Source organism: Buceros rhinoceros, unplaced genomic scaffold (assembly GCF_000710305.1).
Source record: "Buceros rhinoceros silvestris isolate BGI_N320 unplaced genomic scaffold, ASM71030v1 scaffold18941, whole genome shotgun sequence".
NCBI lineage: Eukaryota > Metazoa > Chordata > Aves > Bucerotiformes > Bucerotidae > Buceros > Buceros rhinoceros.
In genome coordinates, this window is record NW_010393930.1 from 113,341 (window position 1) to 135,474 (window position 22,134).

General features: G+C 41.6%; 1 protein-coding gene across 1 annotated transcript in view; it reads right to left on the reverse strand.

The window, feature by feature from the left end:
• TIAM2 (T-cell lymphoma invasion and metastasis 2) overlaps positions 1-6,324 on the reverse strand; it is a 92,274-nt gene extending 85,950 nt beyond the window's left edge. The window contains exons 1-2 of the mRNA XM_010145070.1: positions 6,211-6,324; positions 3,988-5,187 (exon numbers count right to left, since the gene is read on the reverse strand). Coding sequence (XP_010143372.1) covers positions 3,988-5,181 — 1,194 coding nt within the window. The 5' untranslated portion in view covers positions 5,182-5,187; positions 6,211-6,324. The remainder of the gene's footprint in view (positions 1-3,987; positions 5,188-6,210) is intronic.
• Between the last annotated feature and the right edge of the window lie 15,810 nt (positions 6,325-22,134).

Sequence of the window (22,134 nt, forward strand, 5' to 3'; positions counted from 1 at the left end):
CAGCAGGAAACTGGAAGGTTTTTCCACCCTCTTTTTAGTTACTGTCACCACACATGTGTGCCAAAATCCTGTATTTTAATTGTTTGACTATTCTCCAGGAACTGCCAGTGTCCTCTAGAAAACATTAATACACAGTTTATTAAGAATATGTGTTTCTTTCGGTCCCAAAGTACTAGTAAGGAAAGCAACATGAGACACAAACATAGGTGTCTGCTGTGAAGGGCCACTACTGGAACAACAAGCATTAATGAAAAGGGTGGGATACAACCTGCCTACAACCAGCCACTAACATCTTATGTTTCCTCCACATGCACAGAGAGGGTAGAAATGAGGAAGTACGAGAGCAGACACAGAATCCAAAATTAACACATACAAGTGATGTTGTTATGGTGAAGTGTATTTTTTTTTTTTAAAGACCAGAATTGGCAGAGTCACAGAGTCTCTGCTGGTCCTCAGAAAGGCTGTAACTGTAAAAGTATCTGGTCACTGCTGAAAAAGTCTGACCCAAATTGCTGCTGGTGGTGATTTCCCTGCCTGGAGACTTTCTGCTCATTTTCTCTCTGTTTCCTTTAGCGATGATAGAAAACTACCACTATTTCTGCTCAGCTGCATTCAAGCAGATCTCTCAATGTCTGAGATATACTCTGGAATAGTTATAGATAATACAAAAGACAAAGTAGCTAACTAAGATACTAATTAGACAAAGTGACATTTAATTATTAGCTGTAAAGAAAGGAAACAATGCATCCTGCTAAATTCATTAGGACCCAAGGTAAAAGTAGAACCTACTACTGTAGGTTTTCAAGCCAAATAAAGAGGTTGTCTCAATGCACTTTTAAATTCTCTTTATGTCACATTTCAGGGCTCAGGTTTATAAAGTAAGGAAATTTCAGAAATTATTCACATAAAGGGGCCATTTACTTTATCGAAGAACCTATCTGCAACAGCTGTTTCTGGTGGCTGGATTTTCATTTTACACAGCTTTTGCTCATTTTCTCCAGGTTAAACAGTTGCACACTGAGTTTACATCACCATCTTTAGCAGTGGCTGACTGCGCAACAAGTCTGCCAAAACTCTGTCCACATGTCTAACGTGCATCACACATTGTATATTGTTGTACAGCATCTCCCCAATGCCATTTCAGCAAGGATTAAACTAAATGAGCACATGCTATGCAGTAGAGTACAAGTGATGCATCAAGGGAATGCATCACAACACCCTAGTGCAACAAAAAGCTTCATCACGGCACAGAAAGACTGCAAGTCTTGATGTGAGACCATTATTAGAAGGGCAAACCCATTCCAAGATATATCAGATCAAGTCAGACATAACAAAACTTCCAAGTCACTGGACAGGACAGAACCAAGGGCTCCTCTGGAACATCCCATATCCAAATCTGTTCACGGATGATTTAAAACAGGTGCAAAGGAAGGGTGCCAGCACAAAAAAGGGAACAGACTTCCTATCTTAAGACAGGAGACTAAAGAGAGCCTGCATAGCCCCAACAAATGCAGGTCGAGAAAGGATACCGTTTCTCCCTTTAAATAAATCCTAATAGATTAAATAATAGGGAAGAACATCTAACATAACAAACAATACTGGCATCAGAACAACCTGCAAATTAGCTAGCAGCAGAGTAAGAAGATTTGGAAACAGCCTTCATGATGGGGAAAAGTCCACCTGATTTTAAGGTGCACTTTTCTCACAAAGGGATTTAAACTCCGTGTAAACTCTGCCTGTCTAGTGGCAAGTGACTGGCCTCAGTATGCCAAGATTGTGCCTCGTGGTCCTGCACCCCCATGAAGCGGAAGGCTTTGTTGACTTGTTTCCACTAGGGCAGCTGGAGGGACCTATCCAGCCAGCCAGCACCAGTGCTTAGGCCTACTTATAGGGAAATATTCCAGCTTTCACCTACGTTCAGCCCAAGTGACTCACAATCAGTTATTAGTAATGTACTGAGGAGAGGACACGATGTTCAGAGCAAAGCACAGAGGCTACATTGCCATGATGAACAGCCCCACAAACGGGAGCTAACCATCTGACTGATCGTAACCATGCATGGTACTTCTGCACTTTTAAGCCAAAGGACCTAGTGAGAGTATAATCATTACCAACGCAGCAACCCCCAGAAGAGACAGCAGGTAACTCAAAGTATGCAAGGCAGAAAGGAGCTGACCAAGCCTCACGAGGAAGGCAAAATCATAAAGCATTCGCCACCCCTCTTGTCCTTTCTGTCGCTGGATACTTGTCTGATAAAAATCAATGACTAACTACTTCCTATGCTTTTTTCTAAGAAAACGCCATTTTTGGAGCTTGGCCTGATTTCCTTCTACCAGAATCAGATTCAAGTTTGATGCAATCTTGCCAGCTAAATTTCCTTGCTGTGTCTGAAGTCAGTTCACTGTGCAGAATTCAAAACCGCTACGAATCGTGCACCACAAATACCATTCTGAAAATGTCATAACTAAGTAATACATGGCAAAGGCCTGGGATGCAGAGATCACATGTAAAGCCTGGATGTAAAATCCAGAACAGCTACAGATGTTGAAACAAGTGAAGAATCCTGGCTCAAGGTGCTTAGGAGCTTCACTGATTCTGATTTTTCTGCCTTCTCCTTCACAGCTGAGTAAAAAAGGTGAAAAGACAGCATCTGATAAAACACATGAGCACAACCTCACAAAAAGAAGTAACACGAATAAACAGCTTTCATTTTCATTCTCCCAGTTCTCTTCCCCTTACCTAGGATTTTTGTGGCAAACCTTACACTGACCTCATTTCTGAGCCTAAGAGTCTGTCAGAGTTTTACACTGCAATGACAGACACCTGTTAAGCACATTACGTTTGAATTTCCAACATGGGAGACAGTGTTTGCTCTACACACTGCATAAAGCATGTGTTATGATCTTCTGCTTAGCTACGGCCCAAGTTGCAGAAGTAGGTGTTCCCTTCACTCTCCATTTGAATTCTGAAATGGCCAGCACCCTGGTGTTGCTGAAAGGGAGCAGATCCTTCATTTAAGTAGGCACAGTGACTGTTCCTGTATGTGAAACACTAGGGAAGATTAAATTTAAAAAAAATAATAATAATAATACAAATCAGCACCAAAACCAATCTCTGTCCTCCATTTCAGCTTGTGAACTCACATGCAGAAGTCCAGGTGCAGCCAGGCATTTAAACAGCTGATTCTGGAGCCTACAGCTAGAGACGAGAATTTCATTCCTGACCACAGGCATCTTAAATTCTTATTAATGGGATTAGCCTCAAATTCTTCTAAAGAAACATCCTTTCCCTCCTTCTTGCCCTCCTCCCATCTCCTTCTTCATACCACCATCTCCCTGCAAGCCAGATGGGAACTCAAGCTTTTCCATCTGGTGAACTAAGCTGATACGCCGGAAGGAGGAGGCTGTTTTGTGTAATGCCTTCAGAGAAGGTGAAGGCAGAACCAGCAGCTCTGGTCGATACTCTGCAGTTGCTTGCCTTGCTAGAGATGGACCGAGTGAAACCAAAGTGAGAGGCAAAGCCAACAATACAAACATGGAATACCTGGCAAAGATATTTATAACATCCTTCTTCTACTGCTCCTTCCACACTCTTTAGATAATGTATTCTGATTCATAATAGACGTATGATATATCTAGGTTATATTTTTACAGTTGAAATAAAGAGGCTTAAAAACTCCAAGTCATTTTTTAAGTAATGCAATTATTTCAAAAACTAATTCACTGAGAGATTAGGCTGCAGAGATTGGAGTTAGCTAAGAAAGTGACAAAACACAAAGGGAAAATTTGCACACGCAAAAGTCCATCTTTTTTTACTGTTGTCTCTTCCGACAGCTCAAGGGATGCAATACTTCTCAGAATTTCAAAAATCAGTAAATGAGATTAGCATGTACTTATCCTGTGAGAAAGACAAACGGTGCAGTCGCTACATTTATAAGAACAATCTACAAACCAATTTCCAGGCACTTAGTCTGGGGTTTGTACATACCTGCAGCTTCCTTTTCTTCCTCGAGAGACTTCCTGTCCAGTCACTGATGCGTCGCATTCGGTTTTTTAATGTATCCTTCTTGGACGCATCCTCACCAAGGGGCTTGGACTTTCTGCATGGGAGCGTGTAGGAGGAGTAATGTGCCTGGCTTCTCTGCTCTACCCTGGAGGGAACATCAATGTCTGAGGCAAACGAGACACGGTTGCTTAGGCCACCATGAGTATTAATATACTCATCAGACAGCCTGATCCCAGGTGGAGGAGTGATCTCCAAATTTGTATCCTTATAGAGATCTCGGAGTGAAGAAAGAGATGAACTTTGGTTTAAGGACTTCTTGTCGCTTGCTGGGAAACTGGCATGAATGCTTGTATCTGGAGTGCTCCTGGTCAAATATGGACCATCCAACTCATTGATATCACCAGCATTTCCCCAGAGAGAGTCATACCATGAAGACTCGGAGCTGAGCGAGCTTCCTTTACTAGAACGAAGCCTTGAATCAGTAGGTGACAGACGATGGCTTGAAGAACAGTCTGCACTGGAGTTTCTCCGGACATCGAGCAGGTTATTTGGCTTAGATTCCAAGGCAGGCGAATATCTCAGCAACTGGACTGGTCCACTGGACTCCTCAGTTGGTACCTTGCTGTTGCTGCTATTGTGGAACTCAACCCTCAAGCAACCATCCAACTTCCCTAGTGTTTTAATGAGAACTTTCGGACTCCTCCTGTCCTCTGATGGGGAGGTTGATGCAAGACTCTCATTCTTTCCATAGCAATTTAAAACATGTCCATTGCATTCTCGAGAGGCAGCATGATTATTTCCAGCTTGAAGGCCAATATAGTGGAAACCGTTCTCAGGCAAAAATACTGGGTTATTTCCTTGGCAGTAGTCCCCTGAGGTGTTTGTCCTATGTTTGGCATGGGCATTGCTTTTAGAGACCCTCACCACAGTGTCACCAAGTCTAGATGAATAAGGCTGACTACTCTTGAAGTGAGAAAGGCAGCTTCTGGCAAGAGACCTTGACTTGTAGTTTGAGCCACTGCTGGTATGTCCCCATCCATGCATGGAGCAAGTCTTTTCGTCTTTAGCATGAATGCTGCGAATTTTCAGAGAGCAAGGCTTTTGCTTGGCACCAGCTGTAGCAGCAGCATGATTTTTTGATCCCTGAAGACTGTATTGGCTTTCTGAATTCCCCATTTTCCACTAAATGAAGAACAGTTTCATTAGAAAAAATGGCTAGAAGACGAAGTGAAAAGTAACACACTATTTTTACTCTCTACACAGGAAAGTGCCTTTTTAAAAAAATGGTTTGAAACAATTGTTTCATAAAAAGCCATTAAATAGCCATTTACAACATTAAATTCATAACTGAACTTATTTCAGGGGCAGGCTAGGAAAGCCTATTCTCTGCATGGTTCGTTACCCCTCTGTTATAAAGCTGGAATCTAACTCCACTGAAACCATGTCAACACCTTTCTCCGCCCACACCCTTGGCAACATCCTTTTCTTATAACTTACAAGAACAATGGCATAATGAAAGGGAGACAGCAAGATAATCATAAGTTAGACGTAAAGTGAATTGTACTTGCAGAGAAATGCCTTCTGCCAGGAGACAAGCCCACTACAGTTTCAGCTTGACTGGTTTCTGTGCAACGAAGTGTTGCCTCAATAAACTGTTCAGCAAACCCCAACTTTGTGTTTAAATGGAGTCAATCCAGGGGAAAGGAAAAACAAACCCATGCCAAAAAAAAACCAAACAAAAAATAACTCGGTTAGCCTCATCTTCTATTACAGCACAAAACTACATTGTGTTCATTCAGCATGGTACAGTTTGATAGTTCACTTAGTTTAACACTCTTCAGCTTTTTACTGAATTCACACGGTGGAGCAGTCAAATTGCCCCAGTGAGGTAACTGCAGATTTTGAACCTACATAAAGTGTACCTCAAAGTAAAAAAGATCGATCTGTTCTTTGTTGCTTGGAGTGAATCTCCATTATGGTTTACAGGAACAACATCAAAGCGCTTTTTCCATTGGCGCTATGCTTCTTTGCACATCAGACCTCAGACTATCAATCTTAGGAGAAAACACGGTGGCCTCACTAAAATTTTGTCAAAATAAGCCATTGTGAAAGTACCGTCTTATCTTCTAGATATATTTTAACATCCCTAATTCCTAGCATTTAGCACTTTTAGATGAAAAGCATAGTATAGAACAAAGGGCAAACCTGTAGGATTGTTCTTAAGCACGGGCACAGCTAGCAGTCAGCATGCTCTGCATTGTCTCCCTGGTCAGACACCACACTTGCCAAAAGCAGGATGAAGTTGCACGCAGCCTTCCTAGAAAACACCAATAAGACAAAAAAGAGCTTTCAGACAAATAGAACTTACACTTCAGCTGTAAGCAAAATTAATTAAAAGAAAAATCAGACAGAAGTTACAAATGGAGAAGAAAGGTCTGGTTAAGGGGATTCCTGGACTTTATATAACATTTTTATAAAGCAATTATAATAACATTTTTATAAACAATTGACATTGAATTAATACAATTAAGTCACTGTTTGGCTGTTTCATCTTCTAATTCTGTCCTCTCCTCTTACTGACAAAGTTAGGGCAAACTTCAAGCCTCCTTGAGTTTTCTTTTTGGAAGACAATTACAGATGGCAGGATTGTGGAATGATTCATCACAATGTGGACTAAACTGATCAGAGCAATGTCCTGCAGCATCTGTTTATCCTTCCCCATGCCTGGATTCCAACTATGACCTCTGCAGTAAAAGGCCACTGCGCAATTCACTCCACCAAGCTCCCTCTTTAGGTTTGTTCTGATTTAAAGTTAACCTGCCTGTACAACATGAAAAAGGCAGCACCAAGCACTGCACACACCCAAAGCTAACAAGGCCCAAGTTCTTCCTGACCATCTGAATGTATTGGCTCTTCGCTTGGCACACAAAGGCCACAGCTCAAAACAAAAGGACAGAAGCTGAATCTCGCAGAACGCAACAGCAGATTAGGGATTGAAACACTCAGTAGAAAAGAAGCTGTACAAGATCTTGGGCTCAGCTTTGAAACATACATTTTAGCAAGAAACCATTCTTAAAACACCACGACCCCCCAAAAATATTCTTTTCTGTATAAATTCAGTGGTTACTGTTCGTAATTTTCAATTGAATAACTACTTGATTTGAAAAGGCAGAATTTTGCTCTTTTTGACTCATTTTGTGGCTATTATTACAGAAGAACCTTGAAGATATTTAAAGGAATTAAGTGGTATCTTATGTATTTTGCTAACCTTATCGAAAACAAAGGTAAAAGTTGTAAATTAAAACTAAAACCACTCTCAAGGGGAAGCCTAGAAAAAGGTTAGCGAATAAACGACTTAGAAAAGCTATCCCCTTTTGGATCATGCTAGAGATGCTACAGGCCTACAAAGACAAATACATGGCTGTTATCAGATATTTGATAAAACTGGTAAGACACAGAAATTCCATCATACACGTGGGAAAAAAAAAATCTTTTTAACTTGCTTATTCTCTCTAACAATTTGGAAGGTTGTTATTTAGGACATCTTCATCCTGCAGGTTTGATTTGCCTATGCTGCTAAGTGTAAACAGTTTTTTAAGTGTCATGTGCGACATGGATTGAATGAAAGACTTTCAAGGTAAACAGAAGACAACATACAAAATTCCTGAGCTACAAGCTGCTGAACAAATTGTGAACCCCCAGCAAAACTGCCTGCCTTGATCCAGGAGGGGCAGACCACAAACAAGCAGTGAGTTTACATTCAGAATTCTTCATCTGGGAGCAGAAAGTACATTCAACGAGGGGGTTTTGAAGGGCTTATATCTATACATAAGGAAACACTGAATGCAATTTGTCTAAAGAAACAGGCAAAAAGACCATCTGGTATCCATAGCGATTGTGCAATGGTTAGGTAATCCTTTTAACGGAGTGGGTAGCGAGCAAGCTGCTGTCACGAACCTCAGAAGATAGACAGTCAATTCGTCAAGGCTTGAGCTGCTGCTACAGGGTCCATTGTACACATCTGATCCAATACACAGGTCACATAATGGGTGAACAAACAAATATATCTCAGGGTACAATGTCTACAAAACAGTGCCTCCCTCTGTGCAGGAATCAGTCAGCAGTACAACAGAAGAGTCAATAAATCCCATCGAAATAGCCCTGAGGGATTTTTCTCAGCATCCTGGCCGTCCAGAAAGCTACGGCAGGCTAAACATTCGTGCACATGGCAATAACCAAGCGGGGCATCTGCCAGGCTGCACAAAGTCTGTCACCCTGAAAATCAGCTGTGAAGCCTTTCTTTTGCCTCACATTTGTGTGGAGCGATTTTCTTTCTGCTAATGACAAGCGGGGTGAGGGGGGTGGAGCGGGTGTTGGTATGAGAAGCAGAGCAAGTCAGCTTGTGCCCAGAGACAGCGTGACACTGGGGCACAGGGGTGGCTGTGGACAAACTTTGGCTGTGCTCACTCCAAACACTCATGTATTTTACACTACTTGAACTGTGGGAGCACTGGAAATTACAGTGCAGGGACAGAGTTCAGCTTCCCCTCTATTTCTCACAGCAACCTACTACCACAGAAGACAGCGTGCTTTTCTCTCTTCCTATGCGGAGGGATGAATACTTCTGGTGTGCAAAACCAGCTCCTCTGAATATTTTCCGCAATTATATCCAGTATATTTAGAAAGCAGCTCACTGCACCTGAAAATGACTATTAAGAGTTTATTTACTTTCAATTATATCCACATTCCCTAAAAAAGAAGTTTTTAATCCTTACCCTGGTTCCTCCTTGACACATTCAAAAAACACAGCTATGCAAACATACTAATCCAGGAACCCCACCATCCCCACCACACCCAATAATTAACACAAATCATAACCCAGAGCTAAAAATGTATTTCCCACCTTGGGGCTTTTCCACATAAAGTTCCCCTAGACATTTTTGGCTCTGGAAAACAAACACACAAGCTCAGGAGCCATTCCGGAGAAGCGCCTGCCACCTATATTTCCTCATTAATACCACTGCAGCTAGGCTGCTTTAGAAATGCCAGAGGGAAAAATGCCTTTCTTAAGGTTAAAGTGAGCACACACAAGTAGTGCTCTGCAGTTGCAAGAGTGTTTTACACCTCAGTCTTAATCTCTGAAAATAAAGGTTTGAAAAGCTTGACTTGCTAACCATATTGTGAGCAGAACTAAACCATAACAATAATATCTGAGTATTTAAAAAATGAGTTACTCTATTACGAATTATTGGGAGATCTGAGTCAAGGAAGACAGGCTTCTGCGCTGGTCTCATCTGCCTCAGTGGGAACACACACCTAACATAATTTCTCTGCCATCACCCATCTGCTTCCAGTACAGTCACACTAACCTGGCCGAGACTCTCTAAAACCACAGGTCAGAAAATGGCAAGCTCCAGACTGACGGGAGGTGAGCACAGAGCTGTAAGTAGACTGAAGGCTCCACAACCACAGCCAGCATCGGACAGTGGCCATACACCAGTTACAAAAAGGCAAGAGAATGTGGTAACATCTTCCTAGGGAAGGTCAGCAGATTGTCAGTCCCAATCACGGCAATATAACCACCATGTTTTAAGAGCTCAACTGACATCAGCCCTAGCAACGTTAAGCTTCAGTCTGGATCAAGTAGTTACTGTGATAAGACACAAACACACACACCAAAGCTGCCTCCCTGATGCATTTTGATGCCTTCGGTCCTCTGGATGGCCAGTGACAAACTTTTCACTGGTAAATGAATAATAAGTGACCTACAAACCATTTAATCCCTGTTGAAGCTTCCCCAAAAATCCACCGATGAGGAACAGGGAAGTGGATTCTCACTGCTAAACACAGCATCAGTGCAAAAATAGCAACAACAACAGAGCAATATGGATTGGTCCAGATGAGGATAACATCATCCCATCAAATTAGCACCACTGAGCGAGGACACATTAAGAAATGCAGGAAGACATGAGAGTCTTCAGCATTACTAAGAACAATAACTCTTTGTGCACATCAGAAGAGCTTAAATTTAAAACCTCTTGTCTTTAATAAGAAAAATGCTTTTAAAAGAAGAGCTAGACTAAGAGCTAGAAAATAGGCAAGAGCTAGAGCTAGCTGCCTCACCCCTAAAAAAATAAGAGCCTAATCTTTTCAATTCTTTATGATGACATGTCAGGACAGAGTTTAAACTCTTTAAGAAGGCCTTTCCTTGAAAGGACAAAATATTATGCAAGAAAGAAATAAGCTAACCAAGTATTTCATTCCTACTTGTAGTTTAAGCAGCAACCACATGTCACAACCTCTTCAGACTTATCAACAGAAGGATTGTTACCTGCAACGGTGCAGTACCTTTCAAGAGGGCACTGGACCAATTCTCAAGTACCTGCCTCTGGGGACAGTCCCTCACAACCATCTACATGGATATAAATGTGTGCCCAAAAAAAGGCAGAGTTTCACCACTCTTTGTGGTGATATAAATACTTATACAAAGGGCAGAGAACACTCCATCAACTAGTCTCTAGTAATGCAGCAAAAGGAGATAGTCACGTGTGCTTTCTGCTGTGTTTGAAAACCGTATTTCCCCAAGAGCAGGTAAGGACTCCCAACTGCAGAGTGGGACCGCGATGGTCACCTCCAGACTCGCATGGTGGAGAGGGAGGCATGGGGAGGAGGAAAGGCAGCGCCAGGGTCTTTTCATAGGCAGCTCCTCTGACTGCGTGGTTCGTAAGTGCACCACAGGGGACTGTCATCAGGATTAGTGGAGCTGGGATAATGCAGAGTCCGAAAGTATTTCAGACCAATGAAAAAGGAAAGAGAAAGCCCCCTGATTTATGTGAAATGACCAACTTGTTCTCTTGTACTGGCAGATCTCATTAGAAATGTTGCCAGGCTTTGATGTACAGCAACTACTTCAGTGGGTTTTTTAATATCAGGAAAAGCTTTTTTTGTTGTTTTGGTTTTTTTAAAAATGTTCTTGACCAAGAACATCCTATTTTTTCTTTCAAACTACTTTTACATTCTCTTTCACATAATGGTTAAAAAGCTGGCCACTTTAAGTGGCTTATAAAGTCTTAGAAATTGAATATAACTATATTTCAGATACTAACATGTTCATAAGTTTTGTAAAGAATCAATGCGCTCTGTGCATTCTTACAGGGATACAGAATTACAGGTTTGAAGTTTTAATTAACTTTTAATCTACTTTGGTTTTTAATACGAAAGTAATACAGAATGCTAGAATGTGAACCTGCCCTCCTGTTCCTGCACGGCTGTGTATGGAAGGATACACGAAATTAATGAGGAAGGCAGGTTAGCAAAACACTGTAGCTGGATTAAATGTGAAATTTCTTACTGGAAACAATTTACTGTATTTTTTAGAACTACGCACTTTGGTCACATGCTTCCACAAATCAGAAGCAGATTTCTTGTTCCTGCAATCTCAATCACATTCCTATTACAAAAATACACCATAATAATTATACCATGGTATTCTTGGCAGGATATTCTGCATTATATACTACCGTATTCAAAGAATGAATAACCAAAACACCACAAGTATGTCTTTCTTTAAAAAAAATAAGACTATTTTGCTTTGAAAATCCAGTTTGAAGCCAGAATTCCTCACTCATTAATCTCTTTCGAGTCATAGTCTTCTGTATTAGGAACTGTTTGGTAACTCAGATTAAAACCAATAGTTGTTCCTCATTAAATGTAAGTAGTCGTTATGATCCCAGACACTTCTTTTCATGCTACATTGCACACAGACTTCTAATTTCACAGTTTAAGCAAGAAGAGGACGATCTCCCTTTCTGGTTCCTTAATCCCAACAGGTCTACACTGCATCACACATATATCACACCAGAATTACACATCCTGTACCTGGGACAAGATTCCTTCTTTTACAGAACCCATTCTTCTGTGTTCAAGACATTGGCAGCTTAATCAAATTATGCTTTATAGCTTTCAAGTTACAGCAATATGGAAGGTTGAGTCAAGCCTGAAGATCCTTATCATATTACACCAGTGCTGATACAAACTACGTCTCTAGGGACTTATTTTTCTTTGGCAGGAAAACCAAATTTAACCATTTGTAAAATGTTATTGAATTTATACACAATGGCTAAAGTGCACATCCATTTAAATAAAAGCCATTAAGCTTGTTAGAAAAAAAAAAAAACAGGAATGTAAGCTCACATCTTGGCTTAATGCAGTAGCTAAAGAGTTGATATGTCAAAGGGTCTATTTCCTGCCCTTGAAGGGGAAATGAACTCGGCGATCTAAAAGGTCCTTTCTTCTCCACCTACTCTGCTTGTAAGCATACTGGCAAGCCCTGATGCAGATTAACACAGTGCTTTCAAGGGGATTTCAAGGCCTGTGGCCTCAGGCAGGGTACGGTGCAAGTGAAAGGAGCCAAGATGCTCCAAGCAGGCGACCCTCTGCTCCATCCTTGCTGCCTACCCTGGGCTGTGGAGTAACAATACTTAGGAGACTGAGCTCAGGTCTATAGACTTCCTGCCTGAGCTTAGACAAATTCCTGAAGAGGCTTCTGCCTCAGTCCTCCTTACTCGTGATAACAACAGGAGATGCGACTGAGGCTTTCTGGTCAAACTGGGATTCCCAAGTCTTGACTAGGAACATCAGGCCTTCTCTCTTGTCTGCTTCAGTAGCAACCAGCTCACTCTATTACACACAAACATAGCAGGCAGCTACAGGGATATTCTTTCACACACACACCCCCAAAACTGTAGGTGCCAAAACATCAGCTTTGGAGAGGGTAGGAGAAAGGTTATTTTTTGGGTAGGACCCAGCTTACAACATTGTACCCCAAGCAGCCCTGCAGACTCTACCAAAAGGAGAAGCAAAGCAGCAAGGACAAGCAATTCCAGGCAGGAACGTTAACACATTCTGCCCCCAAAGACCCTTTTTGGTGTATCACATCCCAAGTCTATTGGATCAGAGACACCCTTGGCACCAGAGAAAAACTTCAAGTAGCAACTGGTAGGACACGATGTTTTCAGCTAAGGGACAGGGGCTGGGACTGCTGCAGAATTCCCTGCCTGCCACCTATTACACAGCCCACTCCACAAGCAGGAGGGGGAAACCACGCTGCATTTGGCATAGTCTTTTCTACTTCTCAGTTTACACATTCATAAACACCTGAGGGTGTCGATTCCAAAGTAAACGCTTTCCCACCTTCAGCCCTGAGACTTCCTGAAGAGGATAGAGGATCCAGGAGTTAGACACCAGAAGTAAACCTGAGACACAGTCCCTTGGAAAATTAAAAGCAGATCTTGATTTTTGCATGCCAAGAGCCCTACAGCACTAACATAGCTTCGGGCTTCCTTTCCTGCACCCCGTTACTCTCACATTAAAAGAACAAAAGAGTACACTGAGGATTAGCCTTCCCCACTAAAACACTCACTTCGCAGCCTCACAGCTACAGAGCGCTCTATTCAGAGAATGTCCTCTCTTCCATGGTATGTGGATACCCTTTCCTGTTAAAAGTGATCAGATAAAATAAATTTCCATCACTTGCCTCTAACTAGTCATTTGCTATACATTGTATAATGTTACCAAATCATCCACCCTAAAGGGAAAGAAATGCACGATTTTCCAGAATGAAGTATGAAGTCACCAGTGTACAAAATTAACTCTGTGACCACATCAGCAACAAGTATAAACAAAGTAGCAAACTTTGATTGCATTGCACAAGTAATTAATCACCCCGCTCTTAAAAAAAAAAAGAAAAAAAAAGTGGGTGGGGAGGGAAGTCACTTCTCCATTTCTTGGGCATTTCCTTCTTTTTTAAATTCTTTTTTTCTGTGCCACAGAACATAGCATTTTCACAATCTGTGTACAATTATGTTTTTAAAAAAATCTACACAATATTAAGAATCTATGTAGGAAGATCAAAACCTGTGCAGGACCTACCTCTGACAGATGCAGAAGCTCTGGTTTTCCAAAACATTCCAGTTCAGTGGTAGCACTAGTGTTGACTGAAACTTTTCTCTAACTCTTCACAAACATATAACCCTTTTTGGGTACACTGACTCTTTATTGCAAGTTACTTTAAGTATTAGTCAGAATAGGCAGAACAATTTAAAAAAGAAAAGATTCAGGAGAGATTATTAATCATATTGTATTAGGAGAGCCACTTTAATGTTTTAGAAACTGTAGCACTCTCAAATATACTTTCTCATATTTTGCCTTAAAAAAAATAATCCAGCCCCGACGTAAAATGATCCTAGTGGTAGTTTATTTAGCAATTCAGGCAATTGAGTTTGACAGATGACCACTGAAAACTGTTTTCTGGAGGAAAACCATTCATCTTGGGTGCAGCCAGCAACAGCAGAGGCAGTGTGGGGGCTGCCAGTCCTGGCGCTTCAGCCCCCGCTCTGCCCTCGGCTTTCAGAGGCTTCCCAAGCCTTCCCCTACTTTTCTTTCAGTTCTTCAGGTCTGGCTGGCAGCCGGAGGATGAAAGGTTCACTGCTCTCCCCCAGTATCTCCCTTCCTGGCTCGAGCCCCACCTCCCGCACCCACTTACCTTCCCCAGGGCACTGGCTTCCCGGCCACTCCGGCTCTGACACTGGTACACGGACACACAGACACAGGGACTCTCCCTGCCCTGGGCACGCCAGGAAACTGTGCCTAACACTTCAAAACGCTCAGCCGTTAGGAACTAAAAACGGATCCTGCGTGAGGCTGGATGTATTTTTGTCTGCAGGCTACACACCCTCCTCCCATTCAATTTTTTCCATTGGTGGAACAGCATGATGCAGACTTAACCAGAGGGTGGTTTTCCACGGGCCGCCTGAAACGATTCCGCGGGCCGGCCTGCCACGATGCTGGGCAGCCGCCGGGGAATACGCCGTGACTGGGCTCTTGTCTGACCCCGCATTCCTCAGCCACCAAGCTGCTTCCACAGGAAAGCTGCTTGGAAGGCTGCTGAACGCAGAGGAGCTCTCTTGCTCCAGGGTCTCCTCTTTTTGTTTTGTTTTTCCTTCCCCCCACCTCCCCACCCCATCTTTTTTTTTTTTTTTAACTTGCTGCGTAGGAATAGGTATTCCTAACATCTTTGCATGGAACATCCCAGCAAAAACGTAACTCCCCAAACCACAGCGGGAATGTTGTAGTCAGGAAAGCCTGCTCTTAAGAGCAACACTCAGACACATTTAATGACTCTGCACAATGGCATCACCTAATCGACCGCAAACTCTGGCACTCTCTTCCTTGCTGTCTTCTTTTGTCAGACTTTTTATGCTATCTTATGGAGATATTTAGTTGGTTTTTAATAAATGACCTCAGACAAAACGGGTCTCTTTAGATGCAAATGATATCCCCAAGTTTCAATATACAGAGCTAGGCTGTTAAATCTGTAGTTAGGCACAAGAACAATTGCTTTATTATCAGAAAAGCTCAACACTTCATTGATTGCAGCAACAGTTGGTGAGGAAACTCAGCCAAAAACCAAGGCATTTATTCGAATATTCTAATAAAATTGCAGGGTCACATTCAAGTGCCAAGCATGAAAATACAGCCAAGTTACACTGCAGATGACGTATTCAGTTGAAGAGAAACACAAGAACACTACAATAGAAATCATTAGGAACCCACTAAAGCCCCACATCAATATTTATGTCTACAAAAATGAAATAACGATTTGCGTAGTAACATAAGAATTGCCACCTACAAGTGGACCTCTGTTTGTTTCACTGTGTCCTCTATCCTTTCTCATTGTAGAGGCCACTCTGGAATCCAGCAGCTTTGGAGTAATTTGGAACAAAATCCTTTTTCATCTCCAAAGCTCAGTTACAGTTAACTTCTCCACAGGAAAACAACAACTTGGATGTCTTCTCAGACTTCACAGGTTGACAATACTAGCACTGAAAATGTTCTCCTCATCACAGCAAAGGCCAAATTCTTCTTTGAATGCTACTGATCTCAATTAAGTTTTTCCATGAGCAAGTTCCAGAGGTTAGTTTTTGTAAAACCTCATAAAGCAGTACAGGACTTGTGCCTATTCTCCTAATTCTACACCTAAATATACATCTGGGGGCTTCACATCTGCTTGTTCTTGTAACAACTTTGCTCCCTGTGAAAAGCAGACTATTTTCTTTTTCCTGTTTCCAGTACAGTTATACTCCCTTCACTTAGACTTGCTGTGGTCCAACTATTTCACTAACAGGCCAGATCCAAGGCCTGGGACTAACATGGAAGCAATGACAGCTCACAAGTCAAAGCACCAGGTCTCTCTCAGGAGCAACACCTGGCCTCTGGTCCCATCCTCCTTCTCACAGAGCACTGCATGTCACCCATGAATCCACCTTAATTAAACCATGTTCAAATGATTCCTCAGATAAGGTTAGCCTCCAACCAGTCCAGAAGCCTTTCATCGTCACCTATTTTGTTGAATTCATCTTCCTTAAAGGTGAATGTTCAGAAGTATAAATACTATTCCCAAAGGTGCCTCCCCAGCACCCTGTTCAATAATAGTAATTCTTCCCTAACTCAGCAAAAAATACCTGGACTGACATAACCTAGGACCCAAGTAAATCACATTAGTGCCTCACCATCTTCCAGCAATGGGTAATAAAGCTGTCCTTCCTTTTTCATTTTCAGAGGGTGACTCCCAAATGTCAACAGGCATTCTTGATATTACAGCAAATCACTCAACCCTGTACTTTCTCCTTCTTCAAGTTCAATGCATTTTGTCATTCCAGTCCTAGGGGTCATTCAGCTATTTACTACATTATTTAATTCTACATTATATAATTCTAATTTACCTGTATAAGTACTATGTCTCCCACTTTTTATCAGCCAGCTTCATCAACACATTCCTACTTTTTGTGACACCAACACTCATTCAGTTTGGTCTCAAGACTCCAGGTTCTTTTATTTTTTGATTTCACCTCTAACATACTTAACTGATTACTTTTAGCACATTGACATTACATCTTGAAAACTTACTTTTCTGATTTCTATTTGACATACATGGAGCTTTAACACCCTCTATCTCAGGGCTGCTGCAAGTGCCTCCCCTGACCATGGGACCTCCTCCTGCCTTGCTCCCTGAGGAGCAACTTGGAGACCAGGCAGGACAGGCTGACAGGGATTTGGTACAGTCTACTTTGTGGGCTACAGCATGAGGGTGCTTCTTTATTACGCCCCCAAAACCAAGTCTCCACATCCACCTCATCCACCTTTTTTCACCTGCTGCCTTGCCATTGTCTGCTTGGGACAACCTGACAATGAAATATTCTCTGGAGATCAACAAGGGGTAGGCAAGCTTCATGCTGAACACAATAAATTAATTTCTTACTACTGTGTGAAGTATTTATGTGCCTCACAGTCTTTCACAAATGTATCATCACAACATTGCTGGGAAGGAGAAGGGTGCTATTACCCTCATTTTCCAGAGAATTGCAAGCTGAAATTAAAGGGTATTTCAACACAGCAAGAGGAAGCTCCATAGCTTGTGTTCATGCATGCCTCTGCTAGCTTGATGGCTCTTAACATCTCTATTTTGCAGTAAAAACAAACAAACTGTAATTTGTTCAGAGAAGTCCATAATGGAATTAAAAAGAAAAGTTGCGCCTTGGATAGTTGTTCAGCTATATAAACACTCTAGATCAAAAAGATGTTATGAAGGTGGTATGTTAAACATGTGTTGTATAGAACATTTTAAAGACAAGAACTTGATTTTTATAGATGGAGATAAATGCATCATCAAAACTGAAGATAGTTACTTTACTATATTTTTACACTCCAAAAATATTTAGATTTTACTTGGAAAGTGCTAAGACATCCCACTGTCACCACTGTTTTGTTTTCTAAGCAATGGAAATCCACTAGGAAAAACAGAGAAAATGCACATATCCCCCGTATTCATGCTAAGACGACAACACACCTCCTTTCCTAAAGTCAGCCCACTTTTATAAACATATGCCACCCCTATAAAATAACTTTTCCTAGATACAGTCCAGTCTGCTTCTGCAAGGCCAGTTCTCTCTTTGTCTCTTGCCCTTTCCTTCCTGGCTTACCAGACAGCAACACAGCTGAGATGTGTGAAAAACCCTGGTCCATAAGGTCCCTCAGACAACATTCAAGTAACAGGCACTGGACAGGCATGCATGGAGATATTTTGGTATCTTGCTGATCATGGCAAACGTGTACAGAGACTTCCCATGAAATCCAAAACACGTTGTCCAGAACGCAGTATGTGTAGGAATTCAAGATGTCTGAAGTAGGAAGCTCCTGAGAAATTTGGACACTTATGCTATGTTAAGTGTAATTATTTTCCAGCAGCTTGGTTACAAGTTATTGTCAACCAGATAATAACCAGCGATGAGTTTCAAAGCCTTGCTGATTGCATAACTAAAACATCTGAACTGCGCAACATGCTTGAGAAATGCTCTCATTAAACTGTACTCAAGGTCCATTCTTGGTATCTTTGGCCTTGAAGGCGAACTGCAGAAGAAAGGCAGCAGTGAGGCGAAACTTTATACCACGTGAAATCTGTCAAGACATGAAATTTGTCTAGAAAACATCAACTCGACTTCTGAGAACTTAACTTTCTGCAAACCAGTAATCACACACTTGGCTTCCTGATCTCATCTCCAAATGTTTGTCAGATGAAAAAGGACAAAAATAATTGAGGTCGTTCATTACTTAATTCTGATTCAGAGGAGTTTGGGAAAAGAGTAAACAGGAACCTATATGTTAGCACGTTCCTTCTCACCAGAACTCACAGACCCCAGCAGGCCATTTCACTTATTGAATGACAGCATCAACACGAGTCTAACAGTTCTGGCTGTAAGTCAGAATAGATGTTAAGCAATGAAAAATTATGCAGATGAGCACAGTTTTATACCCTCAGCTATCACAGCAACTTACAGTGCCCTATGTGGCTACTACCATCCTGTCAGAGTCTCCTGTTCTCCCTGTGAAATGCTGTAATATAAGAGATCAAAGAGACGCTCCCCATTCCCACCTCCCTGTGGAGCCTGCACTCCCTTGCACATCAGAGGAGAGGAGCTGCTGTCCAGGCGCTCTCCACACACACCTCATGTTTTCCCAGTGTCCAAAACAGGGAGAAGCCACTGACATTTAAGGCATGCAATAAACCACACCTGAAGTTTAAGGCAAGATGAACTTTTTCCTTTATTTTTATGTTGCATGGCTCTGTAGCGTGACTGCAGACATGGGCTTACTATTTGTGGTTGTGATCTATTTTCAAGTGAGTTACAGAGAATAGTTGGGTAATCAAAGTGCCTTTGGTTACTATTTCATTAATTTCAGTATAATTAAATGAAGAAAGATAGAGCATGATCACGTGATGGCAGGGCATGTGGCAGAAACACTACTGAAAAATGAGAAATCAGTTAGGAGAGGAAAAGAGATGACCTATGCATGCATGCAAGAAGCCTGGCTGCAATGATCAGTCAGTACTCCTGCACTGAGTCTGGCTGGGACGGAGTTAATTTTCTTCATAGCAGCCCCTACGGAGTTGTGTTTTGGATGTGTGTTGATAGCACACCATTCTTTTCACTGTTGCTGAACAGTGCTGGCACAGCACCAAGGCCTTCTCCGTTTCTCACTCTGCCCCACCACGAAGTAGGCTGGGGTGAGCAGGGGGCTGAGAGGGGACACAGCTGACCCCAACAGACCAAAGGGATTTCTCCCACCATGTAACATTGTGCTCAGCAATAAAAATGAGGGGTTGTTTTACTAGGGTTGCCATTGCAATATCTGAAACTAACAAGGCCCTCACAAGAGTTAAACTCTGAGACCATGGTGGTCCTCACAAGCAGCGGTAGGGTACAGAGAAGCTCACCCTGCACGGCCTCAGAGGCTCACACTTTTTAACAGGTTTTTTTGTTGTTGTTTGGTTTTTTTTCCAGAACTAATGGTAAAAGCTTTGGTTTTAAAAACAAAGTGAGAGACAAATATTGGTACATAAGATCTAGGTGGGAACCCCTTCTGAGCAGTATTTGCCACCTTTTGTATCACTAGAGCAGAAGTGATGCATCTTTTTTGACAAGCATCCTACTTCAATGATAGTTTTTCAATACGCAATGGACAGTAACGAATTTCAGTTAACTGGATAATTAATTAGGTAACTCTATCTTCTGAGCTATAATTGAAAGGTCTTTTACTACAACAGGAAGGTGTAAGAATGCTCTCAAGTTACAACTTCTGCTTTGCACTAACAGAACTCCAAAACCTGGACAATCTCACAAAAATAGGAATGGAAAGGCTTTTTGAATGCATTAGGTTAAAACATGAGGCCTGAAGCCTTCACACATGCCATTAAAAGAAAGCAAGTCTATTAAACATGAAAAAATATTTGAAGGTGGAACCATTTGTCACGAGAATATACTAGGAGATCTTACAACACAAATATTTATAAAGCACAGATGTTATTTCACCTAACATTACTACCATCACTTGGTTCCATTAACTGACCCAGCAGACCAGCTAATTGCTTGTGCAAGATTGATTATTTGCTATCATCCATTCAAGACAGAAGCGCAAACAGTTGCTGGGTGGTGGGAAGCTTGAAGGGGTTGTTTTCTAGCCAAACATATTAAATAATTTTTCATTACAATACCAACCATTGGTTCATCAATGAAGTTAGAAAAAATCCACAGATATAAATAAGTGTTACAGTAGGATAAGCATTGCAAAGTTTCTAAGAACATTGTGTTAAATCAATGTTTGCCTAAATAGCATGCACCGAAAGGCATACAAAATAGATCTTGTTGCATAATGAATTTTGAAGTGGTCCTGCACATGCACATGATTTCATAGGAAGTTTCAAGACATGTTTCACCTAAAGTTTCAGATGCTGGGGTTATATGAATATACAGCAAATTCTGTTTAACAATACCTCTAATCCTTCTGTTTGTAGAGAAGCAGTTCAAAATGCAAAATAAGGAATTAACACAACAGAAGGAATATTAAAGAAGTCAAAATGAGGGGGGGGCGGTATTTGCCTTGGTTTTTTAAGCCTTGAGTGTGGTTTCTCGTAATAGCTGGCTGGCAAACCTACCAAAAGCAGTAAATGGCAATATTAGCAGCTTATTAGAGTATCATGAAATTAACTAAAAGAAATACTGGGGTATAAAAGCTAGAAGGAGTCTGGCTAACATGTGTTGATTACACCCACACACACCACCTGAACTTGCGGCTGCAAAGCTATTTGCCCAAAGCAGAGCGAACAATGAGAACAAGTTCAACATCTGCCAGGGTGTCCAACTGCTCACAACCATTTTTCTGGTCAGAGGGGGCATTGTTTAAGTTGACAGGTTCCTAATGGTCTGAATTATTTAGCGATTCTCAAAAGACTCTTTCTACTCATTAGAGAGGAAAATGCGATCCACCACAGCCAGGGTTCTCTTGCTCCCCAGGAGCAGATCATGCTAATTGAGGAGAACATCACAATGTGTCCCATTTTAATCACATGAATTAAGCAGGCAAGAGGTTTCTATTATCCCCACCACACAATGAAAGATGGAGAGCAGCGGCTTCCACAAGGATACACACCATGGTATATCATCTCAACGTTTTTTGAAAACCTCACTTTAAACAAAGAGGACATATGTTGCTGATAAGTACTGCACCTACCAAACACAGTAAACAAGTAAATTACATTAAAGAGGAATCTGAAACATGCTGTTTCAAGCCTGAAGGCTAAGTGAGCAACAGTAAACATGGCAACATATGGTTAGTTATGAGGAGGGGGAGGCAAAAATCGCTGTTTCTTGATTTTTCTTCTCATCTGCCATATGATAGATGACAGGTATAAACAAACTAATGTAGCAGCACAAGAGATTAGAGACAAGTGACACTCATACTTAAAGAGCCTAATCATTTCAAGATATTCCCACTTCTACTATCTACAGAAGTGAAGGGGACCGCCGCTAGTAAGGAAGCAGAACAACAGCAGCTTTACTCATGATGGATTATTTCTCAGTTACTTATCTTAACAGTAATCAAACATCCTCTGCAGCAGTAATTACCTCATGTAATCCTAGCCTTTCCGAACATGGGAAAAACTGCAGTGGTCTTAAAATCAACAGGACTGCCTTACATTTTGCAGCATCAGAAGACCTCTTAAAATCAGGAATG